The sequence below is a fragment of the Cervus canadensis genome, chromosome 23, assembly GCF_019320065.1.
Source record: "Cervus canadensis isolate Bull #8, Minnesota chromosome 23, ASM1932006v1, whole genome shotgun sequence".
Lineage (NCBI taxonomy): Eukaryota > Metazoa > Chordata > Mammalia > Artiodactyla > Cervidae > Cervus > Cervus canadensis.
The window spans coordinates 9,137,420-9,163,660 of record NC_057408.1 but is presented as its reverse complement, the minus strand read 5'-3'; the positions used below and the strand labels follow the sequence as shown (position 1 = coordinate 9,163,660).

Genomic DNA, 26,241 nt, shown 5'->3' with positions numbered 1-26,241 from the left:
TGCTGATCATGATATTCTTTTTATTGAAAAGCAATATAAAACATGTTAGGAATGAGAGGAAGGTAATATTTTACATTATTTGTTATATTTTTATGCTTTGTGCCCGAATTTCTTCCCATAACTATGTTTGCTTTATCTGGAACATTTCATATTACGTTTCTACATTATTGAAAGTATTAGTGTTTAATTGAGAAGAGCTTAATAAACTGCTAATCTGAGAACAACCGTCTTTCCCTTTTGTGGAGAGTGCTCATTTATGTCCAGTGTGGAAATCTGACCCCGTTCTCTTCCAATCAGCCAACAGCTCTTTTCGTACCTCTTCCGGCAGTTCATAGAAAACCTCAGGATCAATGTCAGAAGGAAAAGTAGTTTTCTCATCGGGAGACTCTTGCTCTCTACTTTCTTTAAGTCCTTCCTGACGAGAGACTGTTGGCACTGGTTGCTTATGGCTGTCTGTGGTACGGCTTCTGGAGAAAAGTTGCTCACTCTGCAAATTTGGAAATGAATGGAAAACAGAGACAGCAGGGTTTGTATTTGAAAAGTGGAATCCTTGAGATTCTTTAGGTCCTTGACTCATTCGTTCATCTTTTAAGCTACTGTCTAAATAATGTGAATAATCCTTCTGGCTAGATGCATAAGAGGAGCTGCTACCGCCTGACGTTCCTGGTTCACAGGGAGATACAGAGGAGACCTGTGTGCTTTTGGGTACATGATCTTTAGGATTTAAGGAACGATCCTGCTTTTGTTTCATAGAAAAGAAAGACAATACTCCTCGAGAAGCATGTAATGGACAACTCAAACTTCCTTTTCCTTGAACTTTTTCTCGAGATTTTCCAGAAAGGATTTCTTCTTGAATATCTACAGGAAGTTGCTTAAAGACTTCTTGGTCAATATCCTCAGGAAGTGAGGAGAGGGGAAATTCATTACTGTCTTTTTCTTTAGAAGAATTTGTGGGATCTGGCGGAGACTCCCCAGTTCTTGTACTTTCAATCCTTCCAGTTGGTAGAAAATCCCGATTTGTTTCCTTGTCTTTAGAAAAATCCTCCATATGACAGTCTTTCATTTTCTAGAATGTAAGGATAACAGAGTAATTTAGGTATCTGATATCTTTTAAATATTCATGCTGCTGAAGTATAACTGTAGCTATTATGGGACCAATATGCTTCTATCCTACTCCATAACTTCAGTCCTTCTGGACAGTTCCAAACAACTAGAAATGATTAATCCACCACAATTAGTCACACTGCTGTGTGGACCTTTGCTCACTATTCCAGGAAGAGGGCTTCCTCCCTAGACAGCACTGAGCCAGAAGGTAGGTATGTATCTGGAGACCTGGAAAGGACCTTAACGATCATGTATTCAAACTTCCAATTGTGAGGATAAGAGAATGGTGGCCTATACAAATGATGACTCACCAATGACTCAATCTAAAACATCTATGTGCACAGATAGCATCAAGGACTGATTTTCTAAAATTCTCCACTTTGAAGTGTAACATTTAACAGAAAGGAAAAAAAAATCTCTAAGGTAAAAATCCAATATCATTTATAAGATGTAACATTCTTTTATATGTACCTGAAATAAAAATTTTAAAACACCTTCCATTTTAATGTGCATAATTTTCCCTCTAGTTTTAAGCACCATAAAAAGTGTATAGATAGTCAAATATAATTCAAGAAACGTCAACACAACAGTAATTTCAAAAAAATAAAAGTAGAAGAGATTTGGGCCACTGTATTTATTGAGCACCTATTGTGTGCCAGACATGAACAAGGTACTTCCACTTATTTTTACCCCTCTAATTCTACAGTGAATTAAAGACCTTTAATCCTCATTCTACAGACTAATTTCAAAAAGTAAACATCTTTTAAAATTTCAGTTAATAAAAAGGGTCACTGAAAAAAAGTACTTTGAAGACAGCATTAATTCATTATTTCCATAACACTATCCTGTTCTCACTATAGGCTTAAAAGTAATTGAAAATATTACTAAAATTATACCAACAATAACAATAAAGAAAATAACAAAAACATTTAAATTAAGAGTTAATTGTAGGCATAAATAATTTAGTGAAAGATTATTTTTTAAAGCATCCCATATTTGGTAAACAAAAGTTTACAGAATGGCCATCACAGCATTTTCTTTAATCATTTGAAATTATGACTGACCTCTGCCTCTCTATTACCATACTCTTAATTTCTACAATTATAAAGTGAGCATTCACACTCTATCAATATTGCTACCAGAATTCAATATAATTTCAAAACCAAAAAAATTCAAATACTTGAACAAAAACTTTGGTGTGGAGGAGCTGCTGGTAGCTTATGTATAAACTGACAAGATTCAATTTCTAGTATTTGAAAATATTCTCACATGTGCTCACCATCATATTCCTATATACTGTTAAAAAATGTTTTAACAGTTCCAAAACAGAGTACCTCTATCAAGGTTTTCTCTTTTATCCAGTGACACTTATGTTTTATTTTTAGACCACAGTACAATATACTTAAGGCTAGTAACCATAATATGAAAGATACTATTAATATATATAAGTAAGTCATTCAAATCTCATCCCCCAAGAATCTCTAAATTATATCAGTTAAACACAAATTTATATTTGCAATTTAACTATACAAATCCAATAACAGTGTACTTACAAAACTGCGTTTTCCAGCATGTGAAGTTGTTGATAATGAAGGTGTTAAATAATAATCAATAGTCCCTTTCTTAGCAGTATTTAGGGATTTAAGGTTGCAGAAGCACACACTTAATAGGGTAAGATGAAATGGTATCTTCACATTCACCATATTTCGAAAAAGTTTCATAAGGATATCAACCATTGGGGTCATCACATCATAATTTCCTAAATAAAATGTGTAAGAAGACAATATCTAAACATACTATGTCATAAATTAATGTTAAGAGCTTAATCTAATTTATATTGCCTAGATTAAGAAATTAAAATCCTAAATAGATATTATTGGGACACCTTGACATTATATACTGAACTGGGACATCTCAACATTAACACCAACTGCCAAATGAGTTGAACTTTCCAGAGGATTTGAAATATTGAACTTTTAGTTGTGGGAGAATATGGAGGTTGAAAAATCTCCGCATAAAATTAAAACTGAACAAAATGGTCAAAATAATCATTTTGAAATTCTGGAACGAACCAAAGGTGAAAAAACTGAGAAGCACTGACTTATGAAAAACTGCCAGAACTTAGGTAACAAAGTGGGGACAGCAGCCTTCTTGGCTGGAGTTGTTTGTATCCCCCACTCACAGAGGGCGGTTGGGATAGTAGTTTCACCAGGATGAGGCTGGCTGTCAAAGCCAGCAGCTTTGCTGCCAGCAGAGACTGACCTGATCTGAGGAAGAGGGCAAGAGCCCACAACCAGCAGTGATGCCAGAAAAATGAGCAAACTTGGTAGGAAACAAATAAAATCACATAGCTCTTGAGCTCGGGACTGCCACTGTGGTTGGGATGAGTGAATGATCAGTAGACCAGACATAACATCTAACCAGGAGATCTGGAAATGAGAGAACCTCAGCTGACTGAGCGCAGAGAAGGCCTCAGCTCTGCACGTGTCTCTGCCTAGAATGGCAACCAGCACAGCAGGGAGACGCAAGAGGCGGGAGCAGAGGACAAGGCCGACGCAGTCCTGCAGAGAGCCTACATTTCAAAGGTGCCCTCCCACCCAGGCACATCTCCCCTCACAGACCAAAGCGTTCCAGCCCATTGTATTTGAGCAAACTTTTGCCCAATTATGTCTAACTACCAATCTATGCAGACAACAGGGTAACCTCCTAGGAAGCCAAAATAAATGTTTTTAATTTCAAAAAGAACCTAAGCAGAGAAATCAGGGCAACACATCACCAGAGAGGTAGATTTTGCAGCTTAAGTCCAGAAAAGTTACAAACAAAGAAAAGGAAAAAAAAAAAATGCCCAAAGGGGAAAAATCCAAATTGAGAGTTTTACATTCTCTAAAATGTCCAATCGTCAACAAAGTATTACAATACATACAAAAAAAACAGCAACGTGATTCATACTCAGGGGGAAAGAGCAGTCAATAGAAACTGACTTTAAGTATGATTTAGCAAAGACTTCAAAGTTGCTACTTTTTTCTCATGATTTTTTTAAATTTCATTTTCAAATTTTCGGGTGCACTGGGTCTTCAGTGCTTCACTTGGGCGTCCTCTGGTTGTGGTAAGCAGGGGCTCCTCTCTGCTATGGCTTCTCTTGTTGCAGAGCGCCAGCTCTAAGGTATGCAGAAGCTGGGGCGCAGGGGCTTAGTGGCCTCATGACATGTGGGATCCTCTCAGACTAGGGATCGAGCCCATGTTCCCTACAAAGGCAGGTGGATTCTTAACTACTGGACTATCAGTGTGCGTGCATGCACACTAAGTTACTTTAGTCTTGTCCCACTCTTTACAAGCCCATGGACTTAGCCCACCAGGCTCCTCTGTCCATGGAATTTGCCAGGCAAGAATACTAGAGTGGGCTTCCACACCCTCTTCCAGCTATCTTCCCAACCCAAAGATCGAATTCCTGTCTCCTGCGGCTAACACACCTATAGGACAATATCAAGCATATGTGCAATTAAAGTCCCAGAAGGAAGAGAAAGAAAAAGGAAAGAATATTTGAAGAAATAAGAGCCCTTAACTTCCCAAATTTCATTTAAAAATTTAGTCTACACAATCAAGAACCTCAATAAATCCCAAGTAAGATAAATACAAAAAACCACTGGAGAAGCGAATGGCTACCCACTCCAGTATTCTCGCCTGGAGAATTTCATGGACAGAGAAGTCTGGCAGACTCAGTCCATGCAGTCAAGAAGAGTCAGACGCGACTGAGGGACTAACACACATACAGTCAAACTGCTAAAACAAGAGAGGTGAGTGACTCATCACATAAAGGAGAACAACGATATGACTATGCCTGGTAACAATTTACTGCCTCTCAGCTCCAAATCACACTTAGTACCTGCTGTGATAATGGGGTAGACGCTGAAATTTTTTTTATGTTAAACATAATTCTTAAGCTTTGTCAGTAGAGAGAACTGGAGGATCATTAAATTAGAAAGGGGGCTTCTCTTCCTGCTCCAGTACACTGTTCTGTACTTTTTCTTGCTTGTGTAACATGGTCTGCGTGCAGTACGTACATGTGGAGATACCAACTAGTGCTCTGCCACACCACATGTGCGTGGAAGGCTCAGCAGCCCCAGCCCGTCAAGCCCAGTGCCCGTGCTCCCCGGCACCACCAACTCAGACCCTGCACACAGCAGGCCTGTGCCCCGCCCGCAGCCCCTCCACACACCCAGCTCACAGGCCTGCCTCGCCCGTGTGGGCTGCTTCCTCCAGCCCTTCCTACGCAGGCACCATGCCCTCCACCCTTGTACTGGCACAAAAACGAAGATCCCTTCAGTAGGAACACCCATTGATCTCAGCTTGCCCACATCCTAGAGGACTGTCAACAGAAGCCCTCCCAGCACGGACGCCTGCGAACCCCAGCTCACACGCTGCCCTGCCAGGGAGCAAGTGCCCACGGCCGCCTGTGTGCCCACCAGTCAGCCACAGCTCCTCTGGGGGCCAGGGGGTGCTTTCCCTCGGCCCAGTAACTATGGAGCCGCTCTGGGCCAGGCAACTCAAAGGCTTTCTCCACCATCCAGGGTTCTGCAACCACATCTTCTCCTGGAGGGAGGAAGACTCGCTTTCCAAGTCTGCTCCTCCTTGGCTACTTTTGCTTGGCCCCAGGGTACCTCTTAAGGGTATCTTTATATCTTTGTAGTTACTCCCTATCATAGTTTAGCCATTTTTGAAACCTTCATTGTTCAAATTTCTGTGTGGTTATGCTCTCTTGATTGAAACTAGTAACAGGAATCTCTGCTGATTAAACTATTAAAGCTGCCTCTTCATCAAAAATAATGGAACACAAAGCAATGGAATACCATACTTAAAGTATGCAAAGAAACCAATCAAAAATTACATATCCAGACAAACTGTCGTTCAAAAAATGCTATTTTAGAGGAAGAGGCCACAAATTTTAGTTCAGTAGAATGGTATAACAGTGTTGCTCAACTCTTCTTTTCAAATGCAAATCCTAGAACATGCTCCAGGACAGACCAGAGGCAAGGCAACAAAAGAAGCCTCAATAAATATAAGAGGATTGAAATTACTCAAAGTATCTTCTCTGGTCAACATAAAGACAAATTGGAAATCAACAACAAAAGGTTATTTGAAACATAATCAAATATTTGTAAATTAAACAGCCAATTTCTAAATAAGTTTGAAATCACAACAGATATTAGAAACTATTCTGAGCTTAATGAATAAGAAACACAACATAACTTATGGAATACAGCTAAAGCACTGCTTAAAAGGAAATGTGTAACTTTTAACCTGAATTATTAGAAAAGAGGTAAGTATAAAAGAAATAGAGTAAGCTGCCATCTTAAGAACCCAGGAGGAAAAGGCAAATTAAACCTAAAGCAAGCAGAAAGAAGGAAATAACAAAGATCAAAGTAGAAATAAATGAAATACAAAGTAGAAAGAAAACTGAGAAATAAATGACACCAAAAGTTGAATCTTTGAAAAGATGAACAAAACTGATAAACCTTACTAGAATAACAAAGGGAAAAAAAGAGAAATTATCAAAATCGAGAATGAAAGAGAGGATATCACTGTAGACCCTATAAAAATGAGAATTACAAAGGAATATTAACAATTCATGATAATAAGTTACACAACCTGGATGAAATGCATACATTCTGAGAAGATACAAATTACCAAAACTGACTCAAAATGAATAGAAAATCAGAAAAAACTCATAACAAAGAAATAAAATTCCTTTAAAAAAAATCTTTCCACAAAGTCGAGGACCATGAATAGCCAAATCAACTTCATAAAAGAACAAAGCTAGAGAACTTACACTACCTAATTTCAGAACTTACAACAAAGTATCTTCAAGACAGGGTGGAACTGGAATAAGCGTTAAGTATACAGATCAATGGGAAAAGAAAGGCAAAAAAGAAAGCCTTACATTTATGGTCAGCTAGTTTTTGACAAAGATGACATGGCAATTTAATGGGGAAAGAACAGTCTGTTGACAAATTCTATGGAACTAGTGGATACTCACATGCAAAAGAATAAACTAAAACTCTTACTTTACACAACACATAAAAATTAATTCAAAGTGGATTTAAATATAAATCTTAAAAGTATAAAATTTGTGGGAAAAAAAAGCATAGGAGATATTTATAATCTTTGCATTAGGCAAAGAATTTTTAGATATATCAAAAGTAATATCCATAAAAAAAGAAAAAAAAATGAAAGACCACTACATAGTCATGAGAATGAGTCAAGAAAATGATAGTATTAAAACATAAATGAGAATATGAAAAACCTGAAAGCCTCTGTACTCTGTTGCTGAATATCCACCTTGTTATACTCACTTTGGGAAAAAATCTGGCAGTTTCTTAGAGTTCAACTACCATACAACCCAGAAATTCCATTCTTTGTAATCTACCTAAGATGAACAAAAGCATATATCTGCCTGAAGACTTGCACTCAAATGTTCACAGCCCCATTTTTTAGAACAGCCAAAAAATGGAAACAACCTAATTGCTCATAAAGAAATTATCTAACGCCATATAATTAATTATCATAGTTTTGTTTTCTTTGGAGTTGGGAAGCATTCTCGACAGGGTATTTACTTTTAATATCTACTGAAACAACACAAGTTTTCTAATGAAAATTTCTTATAGAAAATAAAGTACTTAATAGCTCACTAACTGCATGTGAGTATTACCCATTTTTGGATATTTCTAACTCAAAGTTTGTTTTTTTAAGAGTTCAACCTGCCAATTAAATGATCAGAAAGTAATCCATCACCTGCCCCTAACTTCTGAATTATGTGGGATGGAATTGGGCACTGACGACTCTCACGGTTATAGTGCTTCTCAGATGAATACCGACGGATTGTTAATCTTACTGTATGTGGCTTCCTTCCATCTTGGCAGACTCTAAAAATAAAGAGAAAGAGGAAACAAGGAATTAGAAAAAGTTTTCTTTTTTTTTTGATGATCAACTATACCTCATTTATTTAGAAGTGCCAGACTGAGTAACTGTAACAATTATAAATATAGTTGATAATCAGGCAGTAGGCAATAAAGGTGCCTGAACAGCTCAAGTAAACTTCATAAAGTCTTCATAATTTATTATGAAATTTTAAATTAATAATAATTAACAACTATTATAATTATAATATTATAATTATACATTATATATTATAAATATAATAAACATTAATTGCTATTAATATAATATATAATATACAAATATATTTATAATATATTTTAAATATTATATAATATATAAACATATTGATAATTATACATTATATAATTAAATTATAACATTATATCTTAACATGTGTATAATATAATTATTAATTATTAATATATATTATATATAATAATGATTTTGGATGATATATATAATATATATTAATTATATTATTGCATAACATAATATTATAGTATATTATATATCATATACATTATATAATTATTTGATTATATTATATTTACATAATTCATATATTACATATAGGTACATATATAATGTACATATACATACATAATTACATATATATGTAATTATATACAATTATATATTATATATACATAAATATAAAAATATAATATATAAACTATAAAATAAAATATATAAATGTATAATGTATAAAAATATAAATAATATAAATATATATTTATATATATTATATATAAATATAAATATATATAATATTTATGTATAATATATACATATAAAATATACATACACAATATTTGTATATTTAATGTATGTATTTATATAATAATTATATAATATATAATATACAACATAATATATAATATTCATAATTATATTATATCTTATATAATTTATATGTTTTATTTATATATATTATATATGTAATCATATATTATACATTATATATATTATTTAACATATGATATATTATATATAATATATGTTATATAATATTCTATATAATAATATTCTATATACTATATATTATGTATAATAAATAATATAATATAATAACAATTAATAAATTTTAAATTTTAATTTATCTTGAAATGTTAAATGTAAGGCTCTCAGGCCTCACACAGAATTGAGTGCTATCAGGGAAAAAGTAGAAATAAGATACAATTATAACAAGCCATTTTATTATCCAAATCCAAATCATAACTAAAATAACATATTAAAATCAGCAGGAAATTTAAGAAACTGAGAATCATTTACTGACAGAAGCAAATATATGAAAAATGACAAATTTTTTACACATTAAAAAGTAAAACTACAAAAAGAAAACAAATACTTAATGAAATTATTTCTGTCAAAAAGCACTTCTCAAATATATCCAAGGGAGTCAGTAATATCACCATTATATGGCATATTAGAGCAATAATGTGAAAGATCAACTAGATATTTATATTCTGGAAAGTAAGCACTCGTCCACGAATCTTAAAAGTGATCCATCCAAATGATCTTGGTTTTGGTGTTGAAAAGTTTTAATGCCATGGAAAATTCGCTTAAAAAGTAGAAAATCTAATCACTAACAGAAAATAAATGTCATCAAAACATAACATTTACCTTTCTATATGTATGTCAACGCACTAAAAGATCACAAAGATAAAATACAAATAGTATTAATAAGCATAATCAAATTGATTTTGAATTAGAATATTTAGATTTTTGTAGTAAGCATTTTTTTTATTGCTTAATCACAAAACTTGACTGCTGTTTTATTAAGATAATAAAATATCTCAACTGGTTCCTATAAACATGTTACTAGTTTAAACATCTTCCAGTTAAACTTGTTAAGTTAATATGCAATTCAAAGAGGGTGATTTGGCTCCTATAACTAATTAAGACATACCAAAAAAGGGTTATACTCTAAGCAATCTTAAGGCCAGTGCCTAGAGAAAGGATTAAACAATGTATGATTTTATACCTCTTACATACCTATAGTATTAATAATCATATGCTCGAGAACAGTCACACATACGCAGTTACTTTTTTCTTTGCCAGCTAGATGGCATTATAAGCCACTGTATAGAAGAGGGCAAGCCAAGCAGAGATAAGGAGACATAGCTAGTAGTATTTCATAGGTCTAGGGCATCTAGACTCATTTACAGACTTCCCTGTAGCTCAAATGGTAAAGAATCTGCCTGCGAGGCAGGACACCAGAGTTCGATCCCTGGGTTGGGAAGTTCCTCTGGAGAAGGGAATGGCAATCCACTCCAGTATTCTTGCCTGGAGAATTCCATGGACAGAGAAGCCTGGCAGGCTACAGTCCACGGGGTCGCAAAGAGTCGGACACGACTGAGTGACTAACACACAGACTCATTTATGGGTTGATTCTTCAACTAAGGGAACCTATAAAATGTATAATTCTTGTGGTTTCCCTTTGTCCAGAACTGTCTCCAGTGGCTAGGCATTTCACAGTAGTCTTATTTAGCTGAAGCAAAGCAGATGACCCAGTTTCACCAGCACACTCAAAGGCTCGGCCTGAGTCATATCCCTGAAGCTGCGTCATACAGTCAGCCAGCTGCGTGCAGCAAATGATGAGTTGCATGGCCTTGCTCAAGACATGAGAACTAAAATGCATGTGGCAGCAAAGTTGAAGGAAAATTCACTTTATCAGTTTTCTGAGAGTTAGTCATCCAAAAACCATTTTTTTTGTCACAGAGGCCATCCTAACATCATTACAGAAGCACACTTAACCAGAGCTGTTAGACCCCTGACACCCTATTTTGAGAAATCAAAGAAATGGGAGGAAAGGAAGTTAACACTCTTCTATGGAGTATTGAGAAATAGATATATGATGGCAAAGGAGCATCAGAAAATGAAATTAGTTTCTGCAATGCTATTTGTATACTCATAATTCCAATTAACACTCTTCATGTATTTAAAGGCCAGTAACCCTAAGCATATTAAAAAGAGACATTATTTTGCCAACAAAAGTCCGTCTAGTCAAGGCTATGGTATTTCCAGTGGTCATGTATAGATGTGAGAGCTGGACTGTGAAGAAAGCTGAGCACCAAAAAATTGATGCTTTTGAACTGTGGTGTTGGAGAAGACTCTTCAGAGTCCCTTGGACTACAAGGAGATTCAACCAGTCCATCCTAAAGGAGATCAGTCCTGGGTGTTCATTGGAAGGACTGATGCTGAAGCTGAAACTCCAATACTTTGGCCACCTCATGCGAAGAGCTGACTCGTTGGAAAAGACCCTGATGCTGGGAAAGATTGAGGGCAGGAGGAGAAGGGGACGACAGAGGATGAGATGGCTGGATGGCATCACCGACTCAATGGACATGAGTTTGAGTAAATTCCGGGAGTTGGTGATGGACAGGGGGGCCTGGTGTGCTGCGATTCATGGGGTCGCAAAGAGTCGGACACGACTGAGCGACTGAACTGAACTGAACCCTGAGCATACACACAATCACCCTCACTGCTCACACACAGTCCCATTAAGTCATTCCTTCATCTGACTCTATACTCTGAGGCACAGGAGATAAAAGGGTTCTGCTTTCTCCATCAATTGACTATCCTCAATCATCACAAATTTTTAAGTGTAGCGATTCCAGAGATACCCACAAAACTCCCTTAGGTAATGATCAGCAGCTTAAGATCCACAGTGAACTACAATGTTACTAATATTAAGACCAGTGGAAGCAGATGAATTAAATTTAGTTAAGAACATGTATTACTACCTTTGTAATACTTTATAATGTGGAGAGGTTCAAAGATAGATGGTCTTTACATGTTTAGTCTCCAATTAATCTGTAAATTCCAAGAAAGAACATCAAATACAGTAAATATATAGTATTTCCATGTACTGTACAGAGAATCTGTAAGATAATATGGCAAAATGGAAAAATCACCTGTTCAAAAGACTAGCAAGTAGTTCTTCAATCTTAGTTTTAACTTCAACTTCTGATGAACATTTTTTAAATGAATCTTCCTCACTAAAGGACTACCAAAGAAGAACAAATAAGTATTAACATAAACCCAAATAAGCATATCCAATTATCAGTGTATATGTCAAATAAATATTCAACACTTTCTTTACCTCTTACGCTTAGTCTGAGCCATTTAGTTCACTTTTATATTAAATCTTTTCATCTGCAAATTATTGTACTCCACTAGAAAGTAAACTGGAAGTCAAGAAAATTACAAAGCTCTAGTACCAATGCCAAGCTTTAATGTGTGATTACAGTGAGGCTCTTAATCTCCTAGGACCTGAATCTCAGTTTAACCTTGGGCAAGTTACTTACCCTCTCTAAAATACAGTATCTTCATCTTAAAAAAAATTACAGGAGAAAAAGGAAGTAAGAGAGGGAGGAAAAGGTATGAACAAACGTTAATATTACCTACATGAAAGGTTTATGGTGATGATTAAATGGGATTATATATATGTATATTCTTACCTTACAGGAAAAAAATTAATCACTGTTACCTGGGTGATTATAAACTTTCTCCATTTCCTAAATCATTAGACTACTCTGAAAACAATATTTTTACAAATTGTTTTGCCTCCTATATACAATATAGGCTATTAAAATTAAGCAGTAGTCAAAGTGGCTAACTTGAGATTTAAATACTAATTCTTAGATTCTATTTAAGAATATTTATTAATTTAATATAATAAATAGCCTTCTCACAGGAAAACGATCACATACTAACCTAATAAGCAAATTGGAACGGTAAGAATACAGTAGTAAAACTGGAAATCTTTATCTCCAATAATGTGACCACCAGTACTCAATTAAAATAAGTAACACCTTCACATACCTGAGGTGGTCCTGAGGGAGTCACAGGAGAGTCATCCTCTCCAAAACTGAGCTTCTGGATCCGCTGAGCAACTGAAATTCCTAATTCCTTTTCTAATATTTTGGATGAAAAGGTCTGAAGATCACGCACGCTACTGATACCCAGTGCTTCCAGACGTTTGGTCGTTTTGTAGCCAATACCTAAAGCAGAACGAGGTACATGTAGTGTTACAATAGCTTTTCTCTTTATAATCAGCTAATTAACATATTATAAATATATCAACCACATCTTTTGATACCATAATTTTGCATACCATTGGCATTTTTGTTGAGACCAAACTTAAAATTTAATGCCACAGAAATGAATTTTAATACATACATTACTGATAGTCTATAAAAATGTAACCATTTGATCTTCAGAGATACAAATTTGCCCAATGATATGAATAGGTCATTGAACCCCTCAAGAAAATCAGTTTCTCGTATCTAAAATAAAAAGTGGGCCCAGCTGCTTTCGAAGGTCCTTTGTGGCCCTAATATTTTATGTACAAGCCCAAAACAGAGTTAGTGAAAGACCAACTCCATTCTCTACAGTATTAAAGTATGAACCAGGGACTAAAAATAAAGGGCCATATGTTTCCAGTTTATAACTTTCATGATCATATTCAAACAATATAAAAGCAGGTAAAACTAGAAAAACACTTTCATATATATAGATTCCTAATATAGATTCTCTCCAGAAAACGTCAGGATTTTTGGGGGGCTTTTGGTTTTCACCAAGGGCCAAGTATGCTTCCCTGCTGACTCAGACAGTCAAGAATCTGCCCGCAGTGCAGGAGTCACGGGTTCAATCCCTGGGCTGGGAAGATCCCTTGGAAGAGGGCATAGCAGCCCACTCCAGGGTTCTTGCCTGGAGAATCCCATGGACAGAGGAGCCTGGAAGGAGCCTACAGGGTTGCAGAGTCAGACACCACTGAGCAACTAACACACACAAGAGCCAAGTTCACAGACTCTGTGAGAATTAATTATGCATAACTGTAACTTTTTAACTTAAAAGAAATACAGTAAAACCAATATATGTTTTTCAAATATATCTGTCTTACCAGGCATTTCCTTTATGTGGTTCAAACTATGAATGAGATCTTGAGAACTTTCAGGTAGTAAGACTGTTTGTTGATTTGGTTTAAAGACGCCAGAAACTAATTTTGCCAATAATTTATTAGATGCCACCCCAGCACAGCCAGTGAGACCCAGCTGATGATACACGGCTTCCCGCATCTCGGCCGCAATCTGAGATCCAACAAGGAGTCTGATGTGCGACGTGTCACGTGGGTTTACAGCTACAGAAAACAGCCAATGTTGTTAAAAGTCATCGACAAAACTTTTTTTGTTTTGTTTTCTTTTTTAACAAATGAATTTTTAAAAGACAAAGGGCTTAATCTATATCCAACCCTACCCCTCAACACCACCACACTGCTGCACACTTAACTAATCTCTTTGGCTCTTCACAGCAATTCTGTAAAATAACTATCACAAGTGAATTCCAAGGGCCTGTGATAGCAAATACATACTGAGAGTGCTGAATGATTAACAGATTACAAAAATTGATCTCTCATAAAAAATTCCTACTGGCACTACCAGAACTTTTACTCATGTTTACCTGGAGGTAAGCATAGAAGTAAAAATGTTACATTAATGGTACAGCTAACATTTCAGATTCAAAGATTTTAATTTGAAGTTTTCACACTAGTGGTGCGTGCTACTAAAAACAATTTTGGATTTGTATACAGTTTAAGACATCATTTATTAAAAGTACAGGGAAATTGCTATATAGAAACAAATTTCCTTAGATGTGAAAATGACACAAGAGTTATATGAGACAGTACTGATCCTCAGGAGTATTTATGTCTGAAGTGCCATGATGTCTATAATTTACTTTCAAATGCTCAATGACCTATCAACTGATCAATAAGCAGCAAGATAAAGCAAATGTGTAAAACGATACAAAAGGAGTATCTACAACGAAAGGCATAATGACTGTTCTCATTGTATTGCTCCATCAACTTCTCTATAGGTTAAAAAAAAAAGTAACAAAATCTTATGCGAAAGAGAAAAGAATCATGAAGAATTAGACTTTTTAAGGCCATAAAACCTAGCTCTCTAGAGTATGTTCTAACCGGCAGACTCCAAGTTTGCTTTAGAAATTATACAGAAACACGCCTGGAACCTTCTTGTTACCCAGACCTTGTAAGTGACAAAGGAGCACAGGTACAAAGGACACATGAAAGCTGCATGTTTTCTTACAAAGGAGAACTGGAGCGCCACCTCTTCTTTAACATCAGAGAGGTGGAGGATGACTGGGGAGAGTAAGAGGAAGCACAGGCGGGCTGAGACCCGGGAGCAAGGAGGTCAGGACAAATCTTACACAGAAACACAGGAACTCGCCTTCTACGCGGTAGGGTCTGCAAGTCACCAGCAGTCACTGGATGTTTGACAGCCTAAGAAGATATTCAGTGAGGCTGACTGCAGCTTATTTTCAAACACAATACTGCCCTGGAAATACCATCAGTCACTGGCACTTTAATAGTGAAGGAGACGAATTCTAACTGATTAAACATGAGCATGCAAAGGATGGCAGGCAGGCCAGGATAAGCTCCTACAAGGCCTAATGTGGGAGGGTCTTGCTGCCCTGGGAGAAAAGAAGCCAACAAGAAAAGAGGCAACAAGCACAAATTTAGTCGACCTAGAATTTTGCTTAAGATGGTTTTAGGAAAACCAAACATTACTCTAAGAAGCCAACTCCTGTAACCTAAGGATGGCCTAAAGAGGCATGACACTTAAAAGTGGTTAACACAGGACCGTGTCAGAGAAATGAAAAGTGCACAAAGCACTGAGCTGTATGTCATCAAAATACCATTTTCTGCCTGTTTAATATGGAATAACAATATCTAATTTTAATCACCTTAGATGGCTGAACTATGGCAACAAAAGCCATAAAACTTTCGAAAGACACAGTCAACTCACTGAACTGATTGAACATTAGGAAATGCAGGAACTTTAAGTTACTAAATAGAGTGCATAAGATCCCACTTACGTTGATTATTGTATACATGACCCGACACAGTCAGTGCTGAGAGTTCATCACTTTGAAGCTGCTCTAGTCTCTTCTCAACCATTTCTGTTAGATCCACAAAGTTTTCATCAAACCCAAGTCTCTCAACAACTGGACTAAATTCTTCCAACAACTCTAAATTAAAATAATATTGGAGTACAGATGTAACTGCAGTTATAACTAGACTAGATTTAACTCTTTAATGCTTAAAAAAATAACAAAATAAAGGTTTTACGTACATTCACAATTACACAATATCTTGAATAAAGTCAGTTAACTGGGATTTTTTTTTCTGTGCCATATTCTGCACAAAAGCAATATTTTCCAATAAAATAAGTTCAAAAATAACATTCCCTGGGCAGATACTCATAGCAATATATTTAGCACAATCTCCTACACCAATAATTTATCTGTAGTACATTAAATATCAATGCATACAGTTAATTATGATCTTGAAGCAGTAGGTCATAGAGTCTGCTTAGAAAAGTAAAGATAAGTAATAATATACTCAAGCTATATTTTTCACTAGAATTTTAAAAAGGAAAAAAATAAAATTTAAATTTCTAATTAATACTAAGTCAAAAAGAAAAGTTACTTAATACAAAATATACTACAATGCAATATTTTGACTAGTCACCCTCCAACTCATTCCATAAGGACAGAAACGGATCATGACTTACATGTATTTGAACGTCCAGCCTCTAGCACAATGCCTAGTCCTTATGTCAAATGTTTCCTAAATTGAACTGAACCAAGATTTGAAATAGTCAAAAAGACTATCAAGTCTCGTTTTTAGGATTAAAACTAATAACTTTGAAACCATTAGGAAGAGTTTTCACTTCTCTCCGAATCATCTACTGATACCAGCTGGGTGGCAGAAAACAACTTACCAGTCACTTATATAAAAACGTAAATGTTGTTAAAGTCCTATAATATGAAAGCTCTGTTTTCTTGGTGCTAACACTGATAACAGCAGGATAAAACAATTAATAAAGAAACAGTATGATTTAGTGAACTTCAAAAATCATTTCCAACCTACCAAGAGAAATCCATTTATCTACTCTGAGGGAAAAATTGACAATGTGTCTGCCATATAAAAGAATTATTTTGTCTCATGCATCCAACCTGGGCTGGTGTTCTGTTTCACCCTAGATAACATACATGTTTTGATGAGTGCTAGGGCCTGGTACACTGGGAAGACCCAGAGGGATCAGGTAGAGAGGGAGGTGGGAGGGGGGATGGGGATGGGGAATACATGTAAATCCATGGCTGATTCCTGTCAATGTATGACAAAAACCACTACAATACTGTAAAGTAATTAGCCTCCAACTAATAAAAATAAATGGAAAAAAAAAGAATTATTTTGAATTTTCCTCACCAATTTCTGCTTTTTTTCTCCCAAAAGTATATATCTGAAGCCTAGCAGCAACAGGTGAAAAATCAAAGTTTATCAAAACAATACTACAATAAGAAAAATAAAGGAAAAATTTTATTTTAACTACCAAGCAGAAAAGCAAGTTAAATACAGAATCATGTACAAAGCTGATGGACTGCTGAACATAGATTGATTATATTAGTTCTATTACCAGGTCATAGGAATAAATCACTTATCTATTTGTGAAGTTAACCTTTTTTGCTGTCAATGTGTCAATTTCATAAACCAGATGCATTTATTAAACCTTATGATTACACAAGACCACAGAAAGGAGTTTATAATTAGAGAAAAAAATGGAATACTGTAGAATGAAGGTATGAAGTAAACAATAAGGTTATATGTTATAAATAGGTCTGAGATAAATTCAGTATAGGACTATTAGGCTACATTCCTATTTCAACTCCAAAAATACCATGAAAAAAATAAAAAAAATAACTTTTTATCAATGTATAAATCATGCTTAGAATATATCTTGTTATATTAGTGCAGTTTTAATTCTTTCAAGATACTAATTTGTAAATTAAGAATCGGTATAAAAACTGAGATTTATGCATTGATTTTCTAGTATGATACTTTTCACTGTGAAGAGTTGCAGTGGTACAGAAATCATTTAGACTGATTAGTCTGACATTATAAAGCAAAAAAGACAAAACATGTATATAAATGATCAAAAATACACGAAAAAAATGTTCAAACTTCTCATAGAGAAATGCAAATCAAAACGATGATTTACTATTTTTTTTAACTATCAGGCAAAATCTTTATGAATATCTAATACTCTCATACATACTAGCAATGTGCTAGGAAAACCTGAGGTGCACCATAGAGCAGTCTTCAAAATTCCTAATGCAAATCTTTGATCAAGCAGTTAACCTTTAAGAACTTACTTTAAGGATATCTTCACGGAGGTATGTGAAAATTTCTATATGAATATGTCTACTGAAGCACATGTTGATATTTTTTAAGAGCAAAAAGTTGGTAAGAGCCTAATAACCCCTCACTATAAGAGAAATCACATAATTTATCATCCAAAATGAGATATCTTTTGAATGAAAGGAGATACTATTAATGATTACATAAGGACAACAGGCATAAAATGAGATATACTGCCTTCAAATCAGTAAAGGAATGGTTAAATAAGTTTGAGACAAAATAGAATACCGTGCAGGCATTAAAAAGAATGAGGAAGAGCCATATGGATGATGTGAAAGATCACCAAGAACAAAGACGTACAACTGTCTGTGCTACATCATCTCTTCTATGTACGGAAACAATTACTTTCTAAATGTTCAGACATACACGCATAACTGTGCGCACACACAGTGGGGTTTGGGAGTAGTCGTGGGCTCTTTGCTTGGCTATCCCTTCTCCCCTCCCCTGAAACAGGCGCCCCTGTTTCAGCACCACCTCTGCCCCCCCAGAAGCTATCCAGGGTTAAACACCGAGTATACACCCTCTCTTCTTTCTCTTCCTGAGCGTACATAGACACATACACATATGTGGGGGAAGGTGTCTGGGTCACTGTTTTACTCATATGGAAAAACCTGATACAGGTTTTTGCATCTTGTTTTTTACCCACTCAACAAGGCATACCTCTATCAATCAAATGAAATTATACCAATGAGCTGTTTTTAATGGCCATATAATATTCCATTATAGAGAAGTCTTAAATTCATTTAGCCATTTTCATCCTGATGAGCATGTTTTCATTCCATATTTTTAGCAATTATGAATCATGCTATGAGACATTTTTGTATATATATGTTATCATTTTATTTCTATTTGATAAATCCCTAGAAGTTATATTATTGGGTTAAAGAACATAGTATGTATCTTTAATTTCAAAAAATGCTCCTAGATTGCTTTTTTTAAGACTGTAATACTTTGTTTCTACTTTTTCTCACATTCTTATTTTTAGTACAAATGAATTTAAGCATTCCATTTTCACATTGTCGAGTCTGCTTTTTTGTCAACTGTCTATTCATATCCTTTGTCCATTTTGCTTCAGCTTGTTTCCTCTTATTAATTTGTAAGAGCTCTGGGATAGTATATTTAACCCTTTCAGCTGAAAGCTGCTGCAAGTAACAAAAGAACAAATAAAAATAATAGCAAACAAGTAAAAAGCTGATTCTTATACACTTTAAAATGATATCTATTTGCCGTATGCCGGTACACACATGGTTTCATTTTTCCTATAATTTACTAAAACAGCAAGATTCAAATCCAAACCTTAGTAAGGAGGAGTTTATCCACACTGAAATATCTAATACATACATAAAAATCTAAAAAAAAAAAAAAACTAATAGACTCATTATCTTTGCTAATAGTTCCTAACAAATTGTTTTGTAATTATGTTAATCAAACATTACAGAAGTCTCTCTCAACTGCCATTAGTACATTAGAGTGCAACATAATTCTTCATAGTTCCAGCTTGCATTTAAATTTAAGTATCTGGTTTTCTTTGATTTATCTTCTTCCATTTTCTCACTTTAAATTTTTTTTACATTTTCTCATATTTATATAAACATCACCCATGACAGAGTTCAATTCCTTCCAACTATACGTTTCTTTCACCATTTACTCATGACATATTAAGTCATTCTCATATAAATTTTTTTTAAATGGGAAAGCCCCCAAATAAAAGAAAACTGACTTACGCACTTTACACTTACTAAACAATCATGTAGTTAACAGGCATCCTATATAAAATTTAATGCTGAAAGTATATTGCCCATAATCTGTACCTGTAACCTTGTATGACATCTCTCTGTAACGAGTCAGGTCTTCTCCATTAACTAGTACTAGCTGTGGACACTTTTCTTTTGCATCTCTGACACTCATAAGTTTCTTAACTCCAAGTTTCCTAGCTTCATAGTTGCAGGTAACCACCAAATATTTCTGCTGAACCCCTATAAAAAACAAATATTTTATGAGAAAATTAAGTAGAATTGAAAATTAAAATTTACTTATTCCATATTCTAATTTTAAGTTATAATACAATGTTTTGATAATAATAAAAAGCTCTTATCTCAGTTAGAAAATATAGCTTCCATCCACCAAGGTTCTATGAAGTACAATTTAACAAATCAGGATCTTCCCTGGTGGCTCAGATAGCATAGAATCTACCTGCAATGTGGGAGACCCAGGTTCGAACTCTGAGTTGGGAAGATCTCCTGGAGAAAAGAATGGCTACCCACTCCAGTATTCTTGCCTGGAGAATTTCATGAACAGAGAAGCCTGGTGGGCTACAGTCCAGGCAGTTGCAAAGAGTCAGATATGACTGAGCAACTAACTTTCACTTTCACCACAAATCAACAATTCTATGAAATCTTCAGCAAAAAGATACAAATAAAGTCCTTCCAGGATTTTTTTCAAACAATAAAAAAACAAATTATATTGAATTAACTCTGTGTAACTTTACATATAACTCTAGGCCTTGTTTTACCAAAAGTAAGGCAGATGAAAGTAACTGAATACAATTAACTACTGGTCACTGCTGGAAAATCGAACTTGTCTTCTGAATAACTTCCCAGTTAATATAAAGCTATGTTCTGTTACAGGTGCCAACCTACAGCAGTTTTTAGGAATCTCCCCCAGTAAATGTTCTAATGACTGAGCTTTTATTCACAGTAACCTACAGAAAAGATTAGACAGTGAAGTGGCATAATGAGCCCGCTCCTTATCAAAAAGATTAAATTATGATCACCTACACACTGCTTAAAAATTCTAATTTACCAGTGACTTATAATTGCTAAAACTGTTTGCTTTTTTCTAAAATTCTCATATTATAAACAGGCAAAGAAACATTTCACATATTTTTGATATGTCAGATGATGCCCCAAAACAGAATCACGGGGTCAAAAGTAATAAATTATGATTCATCAGTAAACTATATACAAAAACCAGGTTAGTCACTTCCTTAACTAAAAAATCAGTCTTTTAAAGCAGGATTATACGGACTCACCATTGAGTCACCGCCCAAGTTAAGCAGTCATATATTTGCTGATGGTGGCTCAGCAGTAAAGAATCCACCTGCAAGGCAGGAGGCTGGCGCTCGATCTCTGGGCTGGGAAGAGCTCCTGAAGAAGGCAACCCACTCCAGTCTTCTTGCCTATTGAATCCCATGGAAAGAGGAGCCTGGCAAGCTACAGTCCATGAAGTCACAAAAGAGTTGGATATGACTTATCGACTAAACAAATTAAAATGCAGTAATGAATGATTACCAGGAAATAAGGGATATTATGCTGACAGTTTCTAGAAGAAAACAACAGTCTTTCATTTTATTAGCAAATATTGTTGTTGTTTAGTCATTAAGTCCTGTCCAACTCTTTTAGGACCCTGTAGACTATAGCCCACCAGATTCCTCTGTCCATGGGATTTCCCAGGCAAGAATACTGGGAGTGGTAGCCATTTCCTTCTCCAGGGATCTTCCTGACCCAAGGATCAAACCCACTTCTCCCACATTGGCAGGCAGTGGATTCTTTACCACTGAGCCAACAGGGAAGCTGGCATCTTAATTTTACAATCCCTCTTTACTAATCATTACTTAAACAACATCTTCTTACAATGCTACTAATTAGAAATGCCTAATGAAGAAAATTCAGGTCCCCTAATCCTAACTCCTTGACAGCTTCAGGAAATTTTAAAGACCCTAGACCTTGGCAAACCAAAATGTACTCATCAGTCATCCCCTGTTCCTTAGTAAACTAGGCTGAGCTGAATTGGGCTTTATCAAAATCAAAGTAGACACCAGGGGGTGGCAGCAAGTGACCAAAACTTCTGTTTATGCTTTTACTCAAAGGTAAATCCTTACTACATGCATAAAATAAAATTTTAGAAATTTACTTTTCTAATATAAAAACAAAATATTAAAATAAGCCAACACAATACTCAGTAACTCCCCAATGTAAAATTTCTTTGCTTTTTATTTTAAAACATACTTATGTTTTAATGAAAAGCTTGTACTATGCATGCCTTAATATTTTGGGTTGTTCAAAATCCAATTATTTTGTCACACAAAATCCAACTATCACACAATTCAACAGTTAATTTCAAAAGTGGGAGAATAGTTGAAAATGTCCATTAAAAATTTTTTTTAAAGGTTGTTTCTGAGATAAGATGGCTGTAAAATTTCAAACATTGAGAAAAGGACTAGAAGTTTATTGTGGTCTTTCTGTTTATTTGGTTAATTATACTACTTCTGTCACATTTGCCTTTTAGTAAATGAGGCTCATAAAGTTTACAGCCAGTAGCAAAACAAAGATTACTGTCTATAAAGCATCACAGAACTGCTTCCAACATTAATATGATTAACAGAACATAATAACAAATCATATCATACAATGAAAATAATACCAAAGTCCAGAATTACCTAAAGGTTTGTCCTTTAGTTCTGGATTAGAGATCATTTCTACTTGTGCATAAAAGCAATCCAGATCCACGTGTACTATGACTCTACATGAAGAACTTCCTGCTGGTTCCAGCTCATCATGAACTGTGGCACAATACGCAACCAAATGAAAGAAACACATTCAGGCTGTTTATCATCTCTGAGCAACTGCCAGTCCCTTAAAACATGGCAACCAAGAAAGAATAGAGTGATTTTTAAGTTTTTTTTCCCCTGGATTTATTACATGTGTCAAAGAATCTAAAACTTACAAGGATATGAGAGAAACTCCACCCACAGTAGAGTCCTCAGTCCTGTTTACTATTTCTTTGTGAATTGTATTTTTCTCAGGATAGTAATAAATTTTAAGAAAAAAAAACTTTTATCAATAATGGAAGATGCAAGAGGTAATCCTAGGACTTTGAAGCTTATTGGAAAATTTAAAGTAAGTCGGAAAGGGCTGAAAAGTTTAAAAACACAAATCTTCCAACCAACTTAAAAATTATCCTTCCCTGGTGGCTCCCTGTAAGATTTTAACCGCCAATGCAGGAGACATGGGATCAAACCCCGGGTGGGAAAGAGCCCCTGGAGGAGGGAACAGCAACCCGCTCCAGTATTCCTGCCTGGAGAATTCCACGGACAGAGGAGCCTGGTGGGCTACAGTCCATTCCATGCAGTTACAAAAGAGTCAGACATGACTTAGCGACTAAACAACAAAAAATTATTCTAAGTGGCATGTCCTTAAAAAAATAACCTGAAACACAAAACAGCAGACAGATTCTATGAGATCAGGATTGTTTGGTTCAATGCTGAATACTGGATACCTAGACTACCAACAAATACTTGCTAAATTTAAAGATTGAGTAAATATTTCCTGGATTTTAAATAGTTCACATCTTGGAGGGGGCAGAGGGATAAGACCGGAGATTTCAGCTATTAACAGCAGTTAAAAACAAGGCAGGCTAAATGCCATGTGGTATCCTGGTTTGGAGTTTGGAACAGAAACAAATTAAATGGAAAAAAAAAAAAACAACCCTGGTAAAATCTGAATAAAGCTTGTCCTTCCGTTAAGAATATTAATTACTATGCCAACGTTACTTCCTTTTGACAAATGTATCCACGGTGACGTAAGACATTAAAATCGGTAAAAAGTTATCTGTGCATCTCTCTGTAAACCTAAAAGTATTTAAAAATTTTAAAGCCTTTTAAAAACGAAGGGCGGGGAGGCTGGGAAGGAGAGAGCCTTGGCCCCAAATCCCGGGGGTGGAGCTCCGAGGCTGAAAGCGGGTCAGCAGAGGCGGCCACTTGCACACGTGCCGGCCGGGTTCGGTTCCGAGCCGGGCGGTCCCTTCCGGGCTGAGGCCGGGCCGCAACCTCTGCCAAGTGGGCGACACGGTTCCCGCTTCCGCAACCCTGAGGCACCCGAGGCCCCTTCCGCTTTCGCGGGGCTGTTTGAGGGGAGACGAGCGCAGCTTCCATTACCCCACTGGACGCCCCCGGCCTTCCCCTACTGGGCGAAGCCGCCCCTCTCGGGGACCTTGGCCTCAGGACACCAGGCGGCGAAGGGCCGCTCTCTCGGCGGAGCGGGAAGACGCGGGCGGGGCAGGGACGGTCGCTCCCCAACGGCCGCCGCCGCCGCCGCCGCCCGGGGCGCCCGCCCTCGTCGCCCCGCCCCGCCCCGCCTCATTTACACCAAGGGAGGTCGTCGAGCTCGTCAGGCTCCAGCGCCCCCGGCCAGCCGCCGGGCGCCCCCGCCTCCGCCCGCTCCATTGCCCGAGTCGCGTCCTCTTCCTCGTCGCGGCCGCCAGCCTCCTCGGGCTCCGCCCCCCGCTTCTCCATTCCCCCAGGCGACCGCCCACCGAAAGGCAGCTTCCGGCCTCGGCCGCCCGCGCTCCGTTCGGAGCCGGGGGCTCGCGCCTGCGCAGTGTGCGCCCAGCCGTGGGCTGCCCGGACGGTGACCGGGGCTGCAAATCCTCTTGACCGGTGTTTGGGGCTTCCCTCCTGCGTATCCTTGAAAGAGTGTTTACCATCCCAAACAGCTCTTTTTTTTCCCCCTTGCGGTCTTCGAAGTTACGTTCTTATCACAAGTTTTAAATGTTTATTTTTGTGTAGAAGGCAGCTTGTTCTCCCGGTCAACTGTTAGAAATGCTAACCCGGAGATGAAATTTTATGGGGATGGGGGTAGGGGAAACGATGGAAATTATGGTCAGAGCAAGGCGACCTTGTAAACTAATATGATTGTCTTAGTTGCTCAGTCGTGTCCGACTCTTCATGATCGCATGAACTGAAGCCCACCAGGCTCCTCTGTCCATGGGATTCTCCGGGCAAGAATACTGGAGTGGGTTGCCATTTCCTTCTCCGACTAATATGATTAGCTATTATGTTAAAATTTGCATTTTGTTGTTTGACTCAAAGATACTGTGATATAAAGATACTATATTTAAAGCGGAAAACTTAACAAGGACCTACAATATAACACAGGGAACTCTGCTCACTGTTAAGTGGCAGCCTGGATGGGAGGAGACTTTGGGGGAGAATCCGTGTATAGGTGTGGGTGAGTCCCTTCAATGTTCACCTGAAACTGTCGCAAGGTTGATAATTGTCCACGTGCCTGTGTGCTAAGTCCCTTCAGCCAGCTGATTGTTTGCCACCCTATGAACTGTAGCTGGCCAGGCTCCTCTGTCCATGGGATTCTCCAGGCAAGAATATTGGAGTGGGTTTGACAGTTCCTTCTCCAGGGGATCTTCCCAACCCAGGGATCAAACCCACATCTCTCAGGTTTTGTGCATGGACAGGCAGGTTCTTTACCACTCAGTTCAGTTCAGTCTGGTCAGTCAAGTCCCACTCTTTTTGCAACCCCATGAACTGCAGCACACCAGGCTTCCTTGTCCTTCAGCACTCCCAGAGCTTGCTCAGACTCATGTCCATAGAGTCGGTGATGCCATCCAACCATCTCAACCTCTGTTATCCCCTTCTCCTCCTGCCTTCAATGTTTCCCAACATCAGGGTCTTTTCCAGTGAGTCAGCTCTTCCCAGCAGGTGGCCAAAGTATTGGAGTTTCAGCTTCAGCATCAGTCCTTCCAATGAATATTCAGGACTGATTTCCCTTAGGATGGACTGGTTGGATCTCCTTGAAGTCCAAGGAACTCTCGAGTCTTCTCCAACACCATGGTTCAAAAGCATCAATTATTCAGCACTCAGCTTTTATTCAGAAAACTAAGATCATGGCATCCAGTCCCATCACTTCATGGCAAACAGATGAGGAAACAGTGGAAACAGTGGCTGACTTTATTTTGAGGGCCTCCAAAATCACTGCAGATGGTGATTGCAGCCATAGAAATTAAAAGACACTTACTTCTTGGAAGGAAAGTTATGACCAACCTAGACAGCATATTAAAAAGCAGAGACATTACTTTACCAACAAAGGTCCGTCTAGTCAAGGCTATGGTTTTTCCAGTGATCA

The 26,241-nt window shown here is 36.9% G+C and overlaps 1 protein-coding gene across 4 annotated transcripts; it reads right to left on the bottom strand.

Moving 5' to 3' along the window:
- POLI (DNA polymerase iota) lies at positions 1-24,632 on the bottom strand. 4 transcript variants are annotated; one of them, XM_043443773.1, is made up of 10 exons: positions 24,470-24,632; positions 22,764-22,886; positions 20,137-20,301; positions 15,940-16,092; positions 13,949-14,185; positions 12,868-13,046; positions 11,958-12,049; positions 7,894-8,024; positions 2,658-2,863; positions 1-1,066 (listed from the first exon to the last, which is right to left on the bottom strand). In XM_043443773.1, exons 1-10 carry the CDS (start codon positions 24,615-24,617, stop codon positions 251-253), a joined length of 2,250 nt encoding a protein of 749 aa, XP_043299708.1. In that variant the 5' UTR covers positions 24,618-24,632; the 3' UTR covers positions 1-250. The 4 variants fall into 4 exon arrangements, with proteins under 4 accessions (XP_043299708.1, XP_043299709.1, XP_043299710.1 ...); XM_043443774.1 differs by having other exon boundaries at positions 22,764-22,959; positions 24,470-24,601; XM_043443775.1 differs by lacking the exon at positions 24,470-24,632 and adding an exon at positions 24,261-24,372.
- Positions 24,633-26,241: the final 1,609 nt, after the last annotated feature.

Excerpts from the sequence above, each read along its gene's own strand:
- POLI (XM_043443773.1), bottom strand. The coding sequence starts at position 24,617 with ATGGAGAAGCGGGGGGCGGAGCCCGAGGAGGCTGGCGGCCGCGACGAG. Across the intron at positions 13,047-13,948 it reads CCACATAAAGGAAATGCCTG|GTATTGGCTACAAAACGACC; the intron begins GTAAGACAGATA and ends GTTCTGCTTTAG. Across the intron at positions 12,050-12,867 it reads CTCCCTCAGGACCACCTCAG|TCCTTTAGTGAGGAAGATTC; the intron begins GTATGTGAAGGT and ends CTTCTTTGGTAG.